Genomic DNA, 19,205 nt, shown 5'->3' with positions numbered 1-19,205 from the left:
TGACTACTTGTGTCCATGGCCAATGGAAAGGTTGTTCCCACCTCCAAGCAGAACCACTGATAATCCTCGTCCCTTTCTCTAGGGAGAAAAGGCCACGGGGCATGAACTCATCCACACCTATTAATTTGGGTGGGGGCAAAAGCATTTCTCTATAAATATCAAGACTCAGAGAAGGCCAATCCTCCATTCCGCTATTATAAAGCCACGAACAGGATCCGCTCCCTTGGAATCTAAGCCCAGCGGATACCTTACGAGAGAATTCGCCTCCTCTGGCTGAACTTATCTGACTTAGGGCCAAAGTAACTGCCTAGGTCTTCCCCTACTTTATGGCACTCACATTGGCGGAAAGTTGAGACGTCAGGGTGGCCACTTTTTCCTGGGATGATTCCAGTTCCCTACGAAGCTTCCGGATTTGCTGTGGAGGGGAGAGAAATACAAACTTATGGCAGCAGCGGAAGTAGGAGATCTGGAAGCAGAATGGGGCGCAGTGGTGTTAACAAGCAGAGACAAAGGCTTCGCACCCTACCTCGGATTGCATCCTCTCCTCAGCCTGAAGAAGGAGCACAGAAGGAGAGAAAGAGAGAAGGAGGTAGTTACTACGGAGGTGAGGAAGCCAGGCCCCAGTGGCAGGGCGGAGAACTTAAAGAAGCGTGACTCAGAGGTACAGAGAGGCCGAAACTCAGTGTCTTGGCCCTGGCCCCTTACAGGATGGGCTGAGACCCTATCCTTGGGTTCCAATAAAAGATTTCTCTGGAGCTTGTCTCCAGCCAACTTTGGCACTGCCAAGAAGGCTAGGAAATGAAACTCTGGTTGATCTGAAGACGAATCCTTACTGCCACTAACTTCAAAGAATAAAGAATTTAGGGGCAAAATAAATCTGAGAACCGAATTACACCTAATGGCCAAACACAGCGTGCCGAGTCCCCCGCAGGGAACACTTGGTAAATTCTGTATGCTGTTAGCATGCTGGAGTCCTGTACACCTGAAAGTTCCCAGCCCGCCTTGCCCTGAATGCTTCCTACTTCCCCTGGCACAGAATGGGCTCTATCACAAGGGGACTATCGCTTTTTCAAAGGAGGGGAACCAAAGACACCAGAGTTTGCTCAGGAATCGGTGGTGAGGCCAGAAAGACCACTGAGGAACTGATGCACTCAACCCAGTGCTCCAAGGTCTAGGCGCCTCCCCCTGTCCCCACCCCAGATCCAAAAGGCCCGATGAGCGGGTAGCAGTCCCCCTCCCCCACCCAGTTCCCCAGCCAACCCAGGTTCTGGGGAGCAGGGCAACAGTATGTGAGAGGGGATGAGGAAGGAAGAGAAGTAGTGCTCTTACTGAGGAGTAAGTGGAGGAGGCGCTGGAGGCCAGGGACAGCACTGAGCCATGAACTGAAAGAGAAGCAGAACACAGAGTTAACAGAGGGTTCTGGGGACAAGGGGTTCCTGGGCAGAGCCCGAAGGCAGGAGTTTGGATTCAGATTCTGGAGGGCATCTGGAGCCAACAGGAAGAACACCACAGGGGGACCCAACTGGCATCATGACAGCCCCGAGCAGGCAGGTGTCTGCTGACGAGGCAAGGTCCTGAGCAGAGCTAGCCTCCTCCTTCAGTCTATATTCTCGGGCAGCCTGGGGATGGCGGGCCCTCGCTCAGCCTGCTCCTGCTCCGCGGGGCACGAGGGTTCAGGGAGAGGGAAAGGAGATGATCGTGGACAGGCATCATCTTCTCTTCCCAGGCAGGAAAGTACTTAAGCTGCGGAAGAGGGGAGTTTCTCGTCAGAGCTGCTCGGAACAAATCCTGCCATTCGGCCTGCGTATCCTCTTCTCGGCTCTGGGGACCATGTGGATGGCCGGATGGCCTGAAGTGTAAAACCCTCCTTCTGATGCTTCATTAGCCCGACTGACAGAACCACAGCACCCCTGCAAGGTGGCCTCCAGGCGCGGCGGCCTGAAAACACCAGCGGGAAGTCGGCTCTCCAGTGAAGCCTGGTCTTCCAGGCTCTGGCCCTTAACACCCACAACACCACAAACAACCACAGGGCCCTCCCTGAAGCTAACCCTTGGAACATTCTTGCAAGAGGAATGAGATGCCTAATTCTTTCCCGGGTTTTAAGAGCCACCCTTACATCCCTGGATCTTTTCACATTTGCTGAAAGACTGTGGGGAGGAGAGGCTGCTGCTGGAATGAGGGGGAGGAGCTACAGTTTGGGGAGCATTCTGAGGGGTTCCATGTAACCCTTCCATGCTCCATTTCCCTCCCCCGGCCCCGACGGCAGGTGCTCCAGCCCAAAGCCCCAGTGCCAGACGGTGCCACCCAAAGGTTTCTGGGCCCCCAGACCCTTCAAAGGGATGGGAAGAAAGAGCTGAAATGGCCCCGACTCGATGTTCTGTGAATCATATCCGTGTGTGTGGTGGTGGTGGCGGGGGTGGTGGCGGGTGAGGGGACCCAGCAGAGCTGGAATGAGCGTGAACCGCGCTGGCATGAAGTCTCACCATCGTCCGTGGGGTCTCGGAAGGATCCTGACCGAATCATCCCCTTGGGTCTCTCGGCCAGGGACAGGGTGCTCCCCATTTGGGAGCCGCTGTACAGCTCGAAGGCCGCCTCGTGGGTGGGAATGCTGTTGGAGCGGGTGATTCTTGGCGTGGTGGCCGCAGTGGGACTCACTGGAAGGACAGAGGGGAGGGGGAAGGAGAGGCAGGGGGAGGGCAGGAGAAGAGGCAGGGTCATCAGCTCTCTGGGTCCCTTGGGGAATGGAGCACCAGGAGCATGGGAGGCAAATGGTCAGGGGTGGGGGCAGGAGAGGAAGAGGTGGGGGTGGGGGGAGTGTGCAGGCAGCTGCTGGTTAGGAGTGGGGTCTCTCCCGGGGAGATCGAGCCCTAACGGAGAAGGACCCTGCCGTGAGGAATAAAGGGGGAACAGCGTTTCCTATTTTAAAAGACCTTCCCTCAGCCCTGCCCGGGGAACTGTCGCTTCTGAAGGTCAGGCTGGGGGAGCCTCACAGCTTTTCTAAAACCTTCACATCACCTGAATGTGCCAATGGAATGGGATGTTGTGGTTCTGTAGAATACAACTGGCAGCCTGGGAGGACTAAGAATTCAGACCAAGACTCAGATCTAAATGATGACAAAGAGGCAGCTAGAGAAGGGGGCCAGGCTATGGGCTCTGATGGGCTCGGCACTGCGGGAGGGACTGAGGCTCTCCCCACCAGCGGTGTCATTCTAGGCCACTGGCCGGTTCTGACGCAGCAAGAAACACACCAGTCCCTGCCCAGCATTCCCCCGGCTGGAAGGTCAGATGCGTGGACCAGGTGACAATGTCAGGTGAGGCTCCTAGAATCTGCTTTGACGTTGGGCTCTGCTGAATCCGGGCTGACGGGCAGCCCCTGCTCCCTTCGCCCCTCCCCCTGCTGGGGTTACAGCCTCCCTGGGTTCACACCCACAGCTCCCCTTGCCTAATCTGCCTCCAGAGAGGCAGGTGGATGTCTACTCCCTCCATAAGGACCTGTGAAGAAGATTTTACACCTGCCTCGGCCCTTTCGAACACGTAAGGTGATCATGGTTTAGCCCAGCACCTTCAGCCTGCAGCATCCATGCCTTTCCTCTGGTTTGGTTCTCAGTGCAGACGGAGGACAAGCCAGCCCCCATCCCCCACCTAACGGCCCTTTAGCGAGCAGATGACCTTTCCTTACAAATCACTTCCTTCTCTAGGCAAAACGATCCTGATTCCTAGTTTTTCCTCAAATTCCCCATAATCATCCCATAGCCCGTCCTCGTGTTCCCTTACTGCGTTCCTTCACTCAGCTGAATGAGGAGGTGGATCTAGTAAGACACAGCAAAGCAAACGCCTGCCCCAGCCTCTGTCCTAAAGGGGTTTGCCCTGGGCCCATCATGGCCTGCTGCTCCCTGGGGTCAGGCCTCCACCTGAAGCTTCTTCCCCTCCCTGCTTCTGAATCAGCCTTCTCTTCCTGCCTCCCTCCTCGCCAGCCTTTCTCCTCAGGCTTTCAAAAGGCCAGGATGTGTCTTCAGGCGCGCTGCCTTCAGGACGAGGCTGGTCCCATCGTCTGCCATCAACAACGGTTCCCTCCTTCCTCTCCGCCAGCCCAGCCACGTAGTGTTGCTGCCCTGGGCCTGGCGGCTCCTTTCTGCCGCCGACTGCCTGCTCTCTGTGCTAGTCTGATCTCCGGGCCTCAAATGATAGCTTTCCCGCACCATTGCTCAGACTCTCCAAAGCACCCTACTCCTTGTGCCTGGGGGTGACTTCTCAGTTGAGGACCTTAGAGCACTCTGCCTTCAGTCTGACTTTGGATGGATAAACTGAGGCACCACGAAGCGACCCAATATAGTGGAAGTCAGATAGGAGATGGAACCTGAAGTCCAGCTGCCTTGCCTCACACGGCAGGGTGAGCCCTGCCTCATCCCGTGCCACAGCGAGAGACCGGAAGCACTGACCTATGTTGGTAAGTTGGCCCTTTGCGCTCAAGGACATGGAGAGTGCAGGGGGGGAAGGCAGCTCTGACTGGTCGTCGGATTCGGGCAGCCCACCAATGGTATGGGAGTGTCGCCTCTCCTTGGTCTCCTCCTGGGACTGAAGCTGGTACCTGTAGGGCATAGCAGAAGGGCTCAGTCTGTGCAGCTACAAAGGGTCATCAGAGCAGAGGTCTGGCGGGTGTGGAGGTTTGGAATGCATGACAAGGAAAAGGGGGAGCGGATAGAACCATCTAAGGAGGGAGGAAGACACGTACGGACTCAGCATCTTCTCCCACACCATCAGGAGAGTCCCGAAGGACCGGCAGGTATCTCTATGGGATACCCTGAGGTGGGGACTGAAATGACGGGGCCAGGAGGGCCTCTACCCAGAAGCTCAGGACAGAGTTTTCCAGCTCCATATGTGGCCTTCCCAAGGGCGGGAGTTCACCTCACTGAAGAACTCGGTGCCACAGTCCTGTGGAGGACTGGAGTGTCCTGCTCATTCCATCTGAATGGCCCCCAAGGTAGCCTATTCTCTCTCCAACTTTGAAGGAGGAAAATTACAGAGGACGTTCTATCAGGATTGGGCTAGCATGGGCTGGGACAGGCAGGTGGAGGAGTCCCACAGGCCGACTTGTTTCTCCTCTGTCACCAAGGAAGAAGACAGGCTATAAGGCTGCCTCACATGTCACAGCAAGCCTGGCTGGGGCGCTAGGAGGTACACGCGCAGGAACCATATGCCAGTAACTCAGCTAAAGGGGACCCTGAATTCATGACTGGGACTCAGGACAGGTCAAGTCACAGTTTTTTTTTCATACAGACCAGGAGCCCCAGATATGGGGAATGGCAAACACATTGAAGGGTTGGTTACCTGAGCCCTTTCTTGGGAAGAGTGTTCCGATCCCGCTGATTACTGTGCAGGAAAAAAAAAGAGAGAAAAGCATGTGAGTCCATCTTAGAAACCAGAGTTTGGGACCATAGGTTTGTGCGACACAACAGCTAACACAGGACATCAAACTGTGAGCCCCTTTAACTCTGTGAACAAAATAGGAAGATTGCTGTAGTCCAGCTCCGGGCTCACAACTCGAGAGATTCAACGGAAAAGCTAATGTCTTCCTCTGTTGGGAATCAGGACGTGGCTGGCTATTTAAAAGATCCTATTAAAGTGTGATCTAACAGAAGCCAGTGTGGCCTCAAAAGTAAATGCTTTGGATGGCAGGTGAAACTAATTATGAAATCTCGGCTACCTCACTTAATGTCTGTGTACCAGTGCACCCTGTGTACAGTCATCATAGTGATAATAATAATAATAATGATGATGTATAAATATAGTCACTGAAAACCTACTTACCTCACGGCGCTGTTGTGAAGCAAATGAAATTACTTCACGTGCGTGGAAAAACGTTTAAAGCCACAATGTGACAATGAAATACGGGACCGTGTTAACTGATGGCGAAAGGAGCCAGAGGCACAGCGACAGACCCAGGCTCTGAGGTGTCCCTCTCCACCCACCTGTCCAACTGCCCAGTTCTGGGGCTTCCGCTCCAGGCCAGCTCTTCTGTTTCTTCCTCTGGGGGTGCAGCGGCAGGGGCAGGTGGGGTGGGACCAGGAGTACTGCTGGGGAAGGCACTGGGCAGGCTCATTGGCATCTGGAGGGACTCCATGCTCCTGTGCAGGCCTGAGAGTTTGGGGTACATGCGGGTCTCTTTGGGGACACTGAAACCACTCATCAGCTCCAGGCCCTGGGAGAAGCTGGCTGAGTTAATATTGAGAATGGGTGCTGGACTGGGGGTGAAGCAAGAAGGAAGAGGGCTCCCGCTTGCTGAACTTGTGGGATGCAGGTCTGGGACCTTGGAAGCGTGGGCATCACTCGATGATGGCAGATCCAGACTGTTGGAGTTGACCTTGTCTAGGTTGGCTAGTGAGGGTGGCTTGACAAAGCTCTTAGCTGTGGCCCTGAGGGAAGTGAAAATTAAATAAAGTATTTAGAACCACAGAGTTCCCAAAGCAAGAGGCAGATGGGACCTTAGAGTACTCCAAGTCTAATTTCCCTGTGTCTGGCTGTTCAAGCAGAGGCTTATCCCAATGCCGTCGTGAAACACGTTGGAAGGAAATCTGCTTGTGTGACTTGGGGTCCTTCAAGTCTTAGTGAGGGGGACGGCACATGCACGTGGGAGACACAGGCCGATTTACATACAAATGGATACATGTGTGTCAGTAGACAATAGTAAAACCACTAGTACAAGCGCTGAAGACAGGTTAAGGGTTAATTGGGGAGAAGCAGCTTGGCATACAGGGGAGTGGGGTGCTGGGGAAAAGCCGTGCAAAGGCCCAGTGGCAAACAGTGGCCAGGCCATGTCTCGCTTAGTCTCAGGAGTACACAGATATGGAAAATAAAGAGCAGACAGATGAGGAAGAAGCTGCCCAGTTTGGGTACCTGAGAGGGGTTGGTGGCAGCTCTGTCAACTTGGTGGCTGGAGGGTGGCTGGCTTGGTTCTTAGGAGTACTCTCTGGGGAGCCAATGCTCTTCAGGGAGATGTTGTCCGAGTCCAAGGCCACTGCCTTGGCTTTGGCTTTCTCCTTTTCTCGATCCGTCTGATTGACAGGGGCTGGAGTGGTCCGCCCACTGGCCACCTTGGAAGGTTCCTTTAGTCTGGAAGGGGTAAGGCCCCCCTGCTTCGTGCTGAGGAGGCTGGGGTCAATGCTGCTGCTAACTGGGCGAGGTCCGCCCCGGCCGCCGGTCACGCTCATAGAACTGGACTTGGCTGGCCGGGGCAGGCTTCGGTACTGGATGTTGGAACGGGCGCCAGGAGCCAGGAACCCAGGCTCCGCACTGTTGGACACATCTAGGCTGGTTTTGCGTCCGTTCACGGGCTTGACAGGGATGCCTGAGGACTTCTGGATCTTGCTGAGAGTGGCTGAACCACCTGTCTGCATGACGGTGGCGGTGCCTGTGGCAGGAGGCGGCTTCTTGTAGCCAAAAGATCCCGAAGTGGAGGGGCGGGCAATGCCGGAGGGAGGCTTCTTAGCATCGCTCAGGCGGTCCCGGCCGGCGTCCGACGAGGAGCGCTGCAGCCCCGTGTTCTTCACTGCAAGTTTGCCCTTGTCGGTAGCTTTGCCTTCAGGTTTGCCTACAAGAGGGCAGGAAAGGAAGTAAGGGTAGCCGAAACTGGCCAACATCACAGCAATAGCCCAGCAAATCCTTTTCTTTCCCTCCATGGGAGAAGGGAACATTGTCAACATACTTTGGTACACAGGTGAGTGGGCACTACATAAGCTGATGGCATTTCTGGCCAGAGGAAGGAGACTGGGCAGGAGTGGCCTCGGGGTTTTGTTGGTTGGTTTTGCTTTTTGTTATTTTCTCCTTCTACAGCAGGATATTCCATTTCGGTTCAAATGGCAGAGGCAACCACAAAGGTTATTAAGAAAGAAGTGCATCACGACTGGATATTTACCCTCAAGATACAAATGTAGTGATCTGAAGAGGCACGTGCACCTGAATGTTTATAGCAGCAATGTCCACAACAACAAAACTATGGAAAGAACCTGGATGTCCATCAACAGATGAATGGATAAAGAAGATGTGGTATATATACACAATGGAATACTATGCAGCCATCAAAAGAAAAATGAAGTCTTGCCATTTGCGACAATGTGGATGGAACTAGAGGGTATTATGCTGAGCGAAGTAAGTCAATCCAAGAAAGTCAATTATCGTATGATCTCCCTGTTATGAGGAATTTGAGAGGCAATGGGGGAGGTTTGAGGGGTAGGGAAGGAAAAAATGAAACAAGATGGGATCGGGAGGGAGACAAAGCATAAGAGACTCTTAATCTCACAAAACAAACTGAGGGCTGCTGGGGGGAGGAGGTTAGGGAGAGGGTGGTTGGGTTATGGACATTGGGGAGGGTATGTGCTACGGTGAGTGCTGTGAAGTGTGTAAACCTGGCGATTCACAGACCTATACCCCTGGGGCTAATAATACAGTATATGTTAATAAAAAATTAAAAAAAAAAAAAGAAAGAAACAAGTGCATCAAACAACTGGTCAAGGAAGGAAAAAAAGGAGCGGATGCAGATAGGGTATGGTCATACCTCCTTGAAAGTAGAGACTAGAGGGAAATGTGGACAAAGGCGAGAAGCTACGCAAGGGGCCAACTTTGGGGGCAATACAATTCTGATCTATTGTTTTCTTGGGACCTCCCTGGGAGGTCAAGCAAGCACCTTGTAAAGACAAGGACACCAGCCGATGGTCTTGGCAAGCGTATGAAGGCAGGTCAAACTAGTCTCTGAACATAACACACTCTGTCCTCTACCTCTTCCGAGCTGTATGATTTTGGCTCTGCCACTTTACCCTTTTGAGTTGTTATTTCTAAAATTGTCGAGTGGAGATAGTAATATCCATCTTCCCTAACCCACAGGACTGTTGTGAAGACCAGATTATAACCATTAAAGCACTCTGCAAATGTCTGCTATCATCCTGTGGGTTAAGGACCGTTAAAAAGAGGAGCGACCCAAGAAACAAAGTCTTCACCCTTGTCCCTTCCTTTCCTCGGGGCTCACCTGCGACTTTGAGGGCGCTCTGGGCTGTGTGAGTGATGGGGGACGTGACAGCCACTGGCGGGGTCTTGCCCTTCTTCAGGGAACCAGGGTGTCCCAGGCTCACAGGCTTTTTCAGTTCTCCAATCTTGGATGAATCATCACAGCTCTCGGGCCGCTCTCTCCGCCACTTCGAAGTCCCAGGTTCCATCTTCAGGCTACCGCTGTCGTACTCCAGTTTTTTGGGGGTCTTCTCCTCTGACTCACTAAACCAGCTCAGCCCACTTTCAGCCAGTGAGCGCTTCTCTGAGTCTGTGCGGAGCTGAGGAAAAGACGAGAAAAAGTAGGGTGAGATGCTCACCCGGGGATGGAAAAAGGAGGCAGAAGGGATGGATTCTGGTGGGTGGGTGGCCCCACTCTTTCCTGAGTGTTATATCAACCCAGGGTTTCTACGTAAGTCTCTAGGGGACCAGAGAAAAGACACCCTATGTGTCTCAAGGCTTTTTTTTTTTCTTCTCTGGTTGGAATAGCTCTTACACGCATCATTCCAAGTTGGCATGGGCTCTAAATACAGGGGCTCCTAAGACAACAGCTAATGTCTTAGGTGACCGCTTGGGAGCCTCAGGTTTTTTTGGACCAGCTCTGAAAGGACCTGGCAAAGGCACAAGGGAACCAATCCCAGGGAGCGGGTGGGTGTACGTGCACATGCATCTGGCCTGTGGTTCATCTTAAGGGGGTGGCCTAGGTGTTTGCGAACTCACGTACCACTATTGTAGAGTTCCTGCGAGAGGCGGTGGGAGTTGTTGGGAGGGAGTTGAGGGAGGAGCTGGCATTGAACTCTTCTGAGCTGAGGTTGTCTGAGGCATCGCTGAGCCCACTGCTGATGGAGCTGCTTTCATCCCAGCTGGAGGACAGGAGATAAACGTGAGCAGTTAAAACAGAAGCCAAGGCAAGGAATAAAATTATCATATGGATGGAAGAACAGCTGTATTCCAATATACAGACTGGCCAAGAGGAGGAAAGTCTGAAGGTTAGTCCCGAGTTTGCCAGTAACTTGAAATATGATTTGCGGCGTTCTTTTATAAAAGAGACTCTCCCTTTATCTGGCAAAGGAAGATGTTACACATCCTTAACAGAAAGGGATAGCACAAAGACAAGGGAATTCTTGGATCCGTCTAATCATACAATTTCCTCTCCCGATCAACGGTCTCCATCCTTCTAGGTACCATGTCTTTGTTCATGTCTGGATGTGTTCTCCAGGTACTTTCCCAAAGTTTTTCATACCTGGTAACAAGGACCAGAAGAAGATTTATCTTTTCTAGGACCCGCTGGCCCCATCGTTTCTCACCACTCCCCCACTTATACAATTCCCTGACCCCAGGATCAGGCTTCGCTTCCAAGCAGCATGTACTGCTTTGCTGATAAATGAACCACACTTGAGGAGCTGTGGCCAAGCAGAAGCCCCAAGTTTGTGCTGAACGGTTTCCTTTTCCCGCCAACTGCTTGGACTATCAGATCTGTGGAATCTGAGAGAGACCGGTGTTGAGCGTCTGTACCTGCAAGTCTTCCTATAAAGAACCCTGGTCCGTATACTAAGTGAAATTAATGCAGCCTCCATCACTTTGTACCTTGGACTCTACAACACCCCCTCGGCTGTTCATTTTCGTGTTTAACAACTTTTGCAGTTAGAAAGTTAATTCTTACCATCTGACCTAAATAGCCTCTTCTGCCATTGATACCAACTTCCTTTTGTCCCCTCCTTATTGGCTGTTGGCAAGTTTCTTCCTCACATTATTTTTTGAGCTCAAAATCTGTCTCCTAGAACCTTTCTTCAATAGTTCTGTGTTCTAAGCCTTCCACCATTGCTATTACTTCCTCCTGGACCCAAAAATGTCCTTTAGATTTCACTCAAGTTTTAGAGCCCACAACTCAAACATGGACTGCAGGAAGACCACACTATGAGAGCTTTTGTTTGTGCCTATAGGAATCTATTCTTTAAACCCCGGCATCTGTGTTCACAGGTTTGTTTGTCGGCTTTGCGTGTGTGAAGGATTAAGAGGCTGAAGATGTTTTTTGTGAATTAGCCGATGTCTGGAAAATTATTCCTTTTTTATTTATTTTGAGTTTCAGATCATGGAACAAAAGTCAGACATACAAGCCATCTAAGTTCTTGGCCCAGATTTCAGCTGGCCTTCCTTTAATTTATTTGCTGGGAAGAGGAAAGTGGGTGGTTTGGACATTTGGCTTGGCTGCTCTGGAGTGATTAATTCCAATACATTGAGAAACAGCAAAGGATGGGGATTAGAACACACTACAGAGAGATTTCAATTTTATTACTAAGCAATACAGCCTTACTGAAACAAGCAACCTCTTTTTTCCTCCACCCATGACATATATTAATCCCGCATTTATCTTGGGCTAAGATATCACAGCCCCCATTTTGTAGAGAAAGAACACTGAGGAGGAAAGATCAATTGGCTTTATGATCCTATCAGCTCTTCTGGATCAAGATCAGATCTCTGGCAAGCAAACAAACAAACTATTCACAACATGTTCTCTTGGGTCAAAGACAGAAGAAGCCTGTAGCATTGAGCCTTCCATCTGAGATTAATTATTGGTAATGAAGGTCTTGGAGTAGAGCAAAGTCTTATGAAAGGGCTCTTGGAAAAAAAGAAAAAAAAAAAAAAAAAGCAAGGACTGCTGCAGTCCACCAGTCTAAAGGAAACCTTTCCTTTGCCCTACATTTATGGAAAGCCTCACAGTGAAGTAAGGGAGGGGAGTGCATCTTCTCAGAAAGGGTTTCAGTCCTCCTCGCCCAAAAGACATTCCTCCCAACTCACAGACTCTTTCCCTAAAGTGAGGGGTTATCAGCCTAAAATTCTTGGGCAAGATTGGCTAGAAGATTTAAAGATTTCCTAGGAAAATTCCTTTGCAGATTCTGGACAAAAGAAAAATTCTGTTGTCCTTACCCCACGGTTAAGCTCTTCCACTGGAGATGCTCCCCAGAAAGGAGCCCATTTTCCTTCTTTAAGACAAATATTAGGAAAATAATGGATGCTCTAGTTAAGACTCAAACATTACATGAAACTACAATGGGAAAAAGGAAAAATGCCCCCTTTCTGCCCTCCCACTTTTACTTTTAAAGAAACCACTATTAACGGTTTCTTGTGCTTCCTTCGAGAATATTCTGATGCTTCTGCGTTCCTACTGTCTGGTCTCTGGCTCTACTGAGTAGCTGACGTTACAGGACCACACGTCATCACCTGGGTTCCCTTTACCAGGCTCTTCAGTTAGAACCTCGGTCACCCGCTTTGCTGGTTTACTTTCTCGTTTCAGAGAAGTACCTCTCTTGCAGGAGGTTTCTCAAAGAACAACCTTGGGAAGAAGCAAACTTGGTAAGATCTGCCACACTATAAAACGTCTTTGTTCTGTTTTTTTACATGTGAAATTTTGGCTAGCCACAGAATTCTAAACTGAAAGTAATCTCCTCTGAGAACGTAAAGGCATCGCTCCGTTGTCTGGCCTCTCCTGTTGCCATTCTGATTCCTTGTCCCTAACGTGTGACCTCTTTCTTTCTCTCTGGAAAGTTTCAGCATCTTTCCTGGTATTCTCAAGTATCATTAATGACATGCCTTGGTGCGGGCTGATTTTTTATCTGTTGAGTTGGATACCTTCCTGGATCCTTTGCATCTGGAAGTTTTCAGGCATTATTTCTTTGATGACTTTCTCCTCTCCATTTTTCAGTTCTCTCTTCTAGAAGGTCTATTATTCAGATGATAGATTTCGAGGCTGATACTCTGTCTTCCTTATTGTCCAGCACTACCTCTATTTATTTATTTAAGATTTTATTTATTTACTTGACAGAGATCACAAGTAGGCACAGAGGCAAGCAGAGAGAGAGGAAGGGAAGCAGGCTCCCTGCCAAGCAGAGAGCCCAATGCGGGGCTCAGTCCCTGAGATTATGACCTGAGCTGAAGGCAGAGTGTTAACCCATAAGTGGCAGAGCCACCCAGGCGCCCCTCCATCCATTTATTTTTGAACTCCTCTTTTGGGGCACTGGCCATAATTTTTACCTTCAGTTGCCTCCATTACAATTTTCATTTCTGCTATCATATTTAAAAATTTAAGGGTACTTTAAAAATAGTATATTGTTTGGGGCACCTGGGTGGCTCAGTGGGTTAAACCTCTGCTCAGGATCATGACCTGATCCTCTGCTCAGCGGGGAGCCTGCTTCCCTTCCTCTCTCTCTGCTTGTCTCTGTGCCTACTTGTGATCTCTGTCAAGTAAATAAATAAAATCTTAAAAAAAAATAGTATATTGTCCTTTCCCTCAAGGATGCAATCCTATAACTCTCAAAGATACTCATTCACTCATTTATTCGGAGGGCCAGATTGACAATCTCTTTGTACAGTTTCTGATTCCAAGTAGCTTTTTTTTGTTTGTACTGGTGAGACTTTCAGACGACAGACCCTGCTTTGCTGTTGGGTGATCCTTGGCTATTTGTGCAGAGTTAAGACTGGAACACCCATGAAAGGTTATTCAGAAACTTTGTGTACTTTGATGGGACTTGTCAATTACGGATTCAGTATAGGGAGATGTGATTGGACTTATTCACTTAAGTTTTTTCTCTTGGGGGTTTCAGATTTCCTGGAGATGAATCTTCCAAACTCCTGACTAGAGTTGCCTTTCCGGAAGTAGCAAAAGAGAGGATAAAGAGTTAAGTGTTTTATATAAATTTTAAACCAATCCTCCTGTTTTTAGTTTCCTCTCTTCCCTCCACTAAGGGCACCTGGTGTCACAACTGTCAAGCTTTTTTGAGGGTTCAGGGCTGCAAACACAGTGGCTGTGCAGCTTTCCCCACCACTGGCTTAGGATTCAGCTTTAAATTGGTTCAGTCGGTTCACATGTGCCATTCTGATTGCCGGCTTCCCCCAAATTTGTGGCTATGATCTCTTCACCCTCCTATTCTTTGTCCTTGGGGTGTTAAGACTTAAAGAAAAAAGAACCCCCACCCCCCGTCTTCCCTGCACTGGGAACAGCTCTCCTGCCACAGCCTGTCGTCCCCTGAAAATGGATGCATGTGCCAAGTTCGTCTCCATCCCTTCTTGGTCAGGAACACCTCTCCGCTGTTGAGCAGATCACTGTCTGCGGCAGTGCTAAAACCACCAGAGACACTGACAGATGAGAGCCCAACTCAGCAGCCTGGCAGCCCCTCGGCCTGACCTCACTTATTCCCACCCGCAGCTTCCTATCCAGCACCATTCCAAGGGACATCTACATAGCAACCAAGTTCATTGGGGCTGGGGCTGGGGCTGCCATGGTAGGGGTGGCTGGCTCTGGGGCTGGAATTGAGGCTGTGTTTGGGAGCCTCATCATGGGTTATGCCAAGAAGCCCTCTCTGAAGCAAAAGCTGTTCTCCTATGCCATTCTGGACTCTGTCCTCTTTGAGGCCCTGCAGCTCTTTCCCCTGATAGTAGCCTTTCTCAGCCTCTTTGCCACGGGAAGGAGTCATCTCTACCTCCCTTAGGTCCTTCTCCCATATCTTATCTGTCTTGTAAGTTCTTTTTCCTGTATCTCCCCAGGCAGCCTGGGGAAAGTGGCTGGCTTTGGGTTTGACAGAGGAAAGACAAATAAATAATGTATTAAGAAAAGAAAAAAGAAAAAAGAAATCCCAAACCCTTTATGATCATTTTACTCTTGTGGTAGTTGTGAACTATATTAAACTAGTGCTGCCAGCCGGAAAACACCTCGGAATGACACTTAACCGAGCCTGATCTTTCAGATTAGACGTTCTGATGGGGAGATTTTGAGTAGAGTAAGGAGAGGACACATTCACTTTGCAGTTCCGCCATCAGATCAGGAAGAGCCAGAAGGAACAATCTGGATGATGTTTTGAAGAATCAAGAGCCTGGCAGAAAAGAGGCTGAATGGACGCTGTCCCAATCGAAACACAACTGCCTAAGGGCTAATAACGGAAAGTCTCTAGAAGAATTTGCAGACTATCAGCTAATGAGCCAGACTTACTACAGGGTAACTGCCGGTCATTCAAGATCAGAAGGAGAAAGACAAGCAGCTTAAATATGGCACCAAGGGTGCCTGGGAGGCTTAGTTGGTTGAGCATCTGCCCTGGGCTCTGGTTCGTCGTCGTGAACTCCAGGTCCCAGGAATGAGCCCCGCACCGGGCTCCCTGCTCAGCGGGGAGTCTGCTTCTCCCTCTTAGATAAATAAATAAAATCTTTTAAAAAAAATAAACAAATATGGCACCCAAACAATAAACAAAGAGGAGGGCAGGGCTCAGAGCTCACCAAGGCTACTGCATCCGTTCTTTGGCACAAAGAAACTCTCTCGGGTCACTCTAAGCTGGGTTTTGCGATCTCCTGTTTCTCTTTAAATCTTTCTTTCATAGATCTCAGGGGCAGAAAAGAGGGTTGGGCAGCAACAAGCTAGGTCTAAATTTAGGAGAAAAACCGAATGCAGAGAAAGTTAATATTCGTTTGTAATCCAGCCTACTTGTAAATCCAGACCACCATCACCAATGCAAAAGATGTAAAAGAGAAATGTTCTCTTGTACGTTTATCCATTTACTTTGCATGGTGTGGAAGTGTTCATTCTGGGAAGGCTGTTGGAGGAATATGACACTTTACCATTTTTATCCATTCTCGGAACAGAACAGAAAATAAGTCAGAATAAACATATGAGAGATTAAGTCAGATATAAACAAGATGATGAAAATGACTCTTGTCAAGGGATATTTCTAAAGGACTAGAAAACAGGTTATGGCAGTAAATTAAAGATTTTTCTCAGCAGGATATTCATTTTCTTGTTTACTGATCGCCTCATATCCTTTAATCCTCCCTCCAAACCTCAAACTTCTCATTTCCTGTTTCTCTGAAAAGTATCACAGTTCCCCCCTGCCCCCTCTCCGTCCCCCATCACCTTATCAATAACTTCAGTATGGCTTTAACTCTTTTTTCTTTACTTCCCTCTCAAGAAGTCTGTAATTGTGTAACCACTTGCCTCTCAAATCTCTTTTTCCTCCACATTTCTCCTGCTTCTGCTCTGGTTCACAGCTAATATTCTCTGACTCAAACCACTGCAAAAGCCTTCTTACAGAACACCCCTGTCTGTAAATTCTCCCTCCTTCCAACACACACTGAATATAATCAAGCCTAATCACCCAAAAGTGTAGCACTTACCCACCAAACCTTCATTAGCTCCTCACTGCTGATAATCCTAAAATCAAAATTCTAAGGCCCACTGCTCAAGATTACCCACAAGCCATCATTAACATAGGGTGATGACTAAGAGCACAGATATTGTAGCCAGACTATCTGAATCTAAGTCCTATGGACTCTGCTGAGGGTTAAATTAAATTTCAATTGGGCAAACATTCACCAGACTCCTAGTATTGACAATACGTGACAATCTCAGTTGCATGGGCATTGAAAATGAGTGACTATCAGAACGAGCTCACAATCCAAGGGTGGAAGACATACATGAAATGAATATCATATAAAGTATAGACAACATACATAAGAGGATTCAGAGAAAGGAGTGATTTAATTTTCCAACAAAACCCAGAAATATGACTTTGCCCTGTTAGGATACAGATAAACACAATGCTCATCTCCTTTTGCCCAGTCCCACCCTGCTCCAAATTCTTATGTCCTCTAGGGTTCCCATTAGGTGATGAGTTGTCTCACCTAATTTCTTTTTGGAAGTACAGGACTATCTTATCATCACTGTGCAATCATCTGTGTCCCACTGAAGATTCTGAGTCCTGGCAATATTACGGGACTTGACAACAATGTCAAGTCAAGTCAAAGTCAATGTCAAGTCAATGTCAATAAACCCTACCTACTTTCCACGCATTTCTCCCTAGCTCTTTCTTCAATGCCCAGATCAAACCAAATTTCTACGATGCTTTCTATGATCTTCCTTGTCAGAAGAAATCTCATTCTTTTATGTACACTAGACTGTATTCCCCTGAGGGGCACGATGGAGTCTCCTATGTACCATTATGTACCTCTCATACAGTATCTTGTACATAGTGGGCTTGGACACACTTGCAGACTTGAACTCCTGGCTTCTGTGAAAGTAGGAATGCATAAACTCAGGGAAGGGGTTAAGACTTTGAACTGCTTCTTACATATTCTCAAAGAATGATCAGTAGTTTGTTTCTAAGAAATCCTTGTTTCAGAGGGAATTTATAAACATTCTTTTTTTTTTTTTTAAGAAATTCCAGTTCTCTGCTCAAATTCTCCATCTACTACTCAAGAACATAATCTATCTTTTCTAATAGAGCCTTAAAAATATTTATAGAAAGCATTTTACAATATTGTCTGTTAATTCCAACATCTGGGTCATCTGCAGGCCTACTTCTATTGACTATTTTTTCTCTCAGTTATATTTCCTGCCTCTTTATATGATAGCTTTTTATCAAATGCCAGATGTATATAAACAGAGAACAGCAATACATATACCTAGAAAAGGACACGCCCCTTCTGTCAGGCTGTTAGGATTCAGAGCCGAGTCGGTCTCATCTGTAGCAGAGCAAGGTATGGGCTTTGTTGTCTCTTTGGTTAAAGTCAGTGCATCACTGGTTTCAAATATTTTGAGGGTAGGACCAAGATTGTCTCAGTAGTGCCTGGGATCTGACCATAGTGAGACTCCAGATATCTCTCTCTATGCTTTATAGCCCAGGCACCAGCTTTTGGGGCTGCTTGTGGAGTTCTCTTTACTCTTGGTAGGCTGCTTCTATACACTCAGTGAAGGGCCATTATGCTTTGAAGGGGTCTATTTCTATCCTCCTGCCTTGCTCTCAAATTTCTTTGTAGTGTGTTACTCATAGGTACTCAATGAATGCTCTCTGTGCACTGGGTAGGGATGGGGATATTGTTCTCATCTCTCTGCCCTGCCCTCCGCTATTGACTTGCTGCCACTGTGTCTATTAAGCAAAGTCCTCATGGGAAAGAATGAGGAGTGGGTGGGTACAACATTTGCTCTGGGATTTAGTTTCCCAGCCAACATGTAGCCTCCAAAAGTTCTGTATGAAGCTGAGCTACTTTCTCCTTATTCTCACCTATGGTAGATATGTATACTCCTCTTGCTGCTGGGCCTCTAGAATGACAACAGCCATGCATTTTTTCTCTCCTAGAAAGGGCTCGTTCCTTTCTGGAATTTAGTTCAATTTGAATACTTTGCATTCTTAGATATTTAATGGTTTGTCTTCTAAGTTATTTTTGTTATTTATCCAGCTTATTCTTGTTATTTGGGTGGGAGTGCCTGTATTGTGACACTATACCATTCCTTTCAACAAATCAGCTTCTTGAGTGCTAATTCATCAAACCCCCCATCTAGGGCTGTAAGAATAGCAACAGATTCCTCTTTCTGTTTTCTTGCCCACTTCCTACCCCTGAAACCACAGTCTTAGGGACACTCTGTTGCACCCTATCTCCTCTGTAGGATGAAAAGAAGGACTGTGAGGCCAGCTCAACTGAACACTGTTCTGTTTGTGTCTCTGCTGACACATGGCAATGCACAGGGCAGGGAACACTCCTCCCCTCTGGGAAAAGCACCAACACTAACGTAGTTCTTGGCTAGGACTGGCCACCCCTCCCAGACTTCTCTCACACAGTCTGCTCCCCATATTTCAGGTCCAGCCATTCCACAGAACTTGAATAGCCAAGGGAGCCTGCGGGCAGCCAGAGGGCCAAGGGTGTGGGCTAGCTAGTGGGAAGGGTGGACTAGCTTGTGACTACATAGGAAAAAATCCTCATTGCTTCTCTAGCACAGTGTGGTTCTTAAAAGTCAGACTTGAATACTGGATCATTTCTCCATTTGTCCAGGATATATATGCCTGGTGAGTTAGCAACCAAATTTCCCAGATTACTTACCACTTAATGGGTAAGAGCTCTGTACACAGAAGCTGACTTTGTCCTTTGAAAGTGGAGAAATATCTATAATAAGATGGTTTTAAGAAATGGGATTTAGGGGTGATTATTTTTACTTGCAGGCAGAGTTTATGGAATTGGAAGCCTAAGATTATATCCCAAAGAGATACTTAGGACTTCTTGCTCTAGGAAAGGAAGGGCAATGCTTTACCATCTAAACTGGAAACAGGCTCTAAGACATCAGGAAGCTGTGTGACCACACAGTATACCCAATTTCTGAGAACTAAATCCCCAACTATTTATAAGAAGAAGCCAGA

At 48.3% G+C, this 19,205-nt stretch overlaps 1 protein-coding gene and 1 pseudogene across 1 annotated transcript in view; one reads left to right on the top strand and one right to left on the bottom strand.

The window, feature by feature from the left end:
• The window catches only part of NAV1 (neuron navigator 1), a 252,392-nt gene that overhangs the window by 29,571 nt on the left and 203,616 nt on the right, over positions 1 to 19,205 (bottom strand). The window contains exons 7-16 of the mRNA XM_044267590.1: positions 9,761 to 9,899; positions 9,020 to 9,317; positions 6,895 to 7,588; positions 5,970 to 6,413; positions 5,329 to 5,370; positions 4,440 to 4,588; positions 2,484 to 2,654; positions 1,330 to 1,382; positions 527 to 550; positions 338 to 415 (exon numbers count right to left, since the gene is read on the bottom strand). Of these exons, the coding sequence (XP_044123525.1) occupies positions 338 to 415; positions 527 to 550; positions 1,330 to 1,382; positions 2,484 to 2,654; positions 4,440 to 4,588; positions 5,329 to 5,370; positions 5,970 to 6,413; positions 6,895 to 7,588; positions 9,020 to 9,317; positions 9,761 to 9,899 (2,092 nt within the window). The remainder of the gene's footprint in view (positions 1 to 337; positions 416 to 526; positions 551 to 1,329; positions 1,383 to 2,483; positions 2,655 to 4,439; positions 4,589 to 5,328; positions 5,371 to 5,969; positions 6,414 to 6,894; positions 7,589 to 9,019; positions 9,318 to 9,760; positions 9,900 to 19,205) is intronic.
• LOC122918766 lies at positions 14,027 to 14,522 on the top strand (annotated as a pseudogene).

The sequence above is a fragment of the Neovison vison genome, chromosome 10, assembly GCF_020171115.1.
Source record: "Neovison vison isolate M4711 chromosome 10, ASM_NN_V1, whole genome shotgun sequence".
NCBI classification, from domain to species: Eukaryota; Metazoa; Chordata; class Mammalia; order Carnivora; family Mustelidae; genus Neogale; species Neogale vison.
The sequence above is the reverse complement of the archived record's forward strand: the minus strand, read 5'-3'. Positions and strand labels throughout refer to the sequence as shown.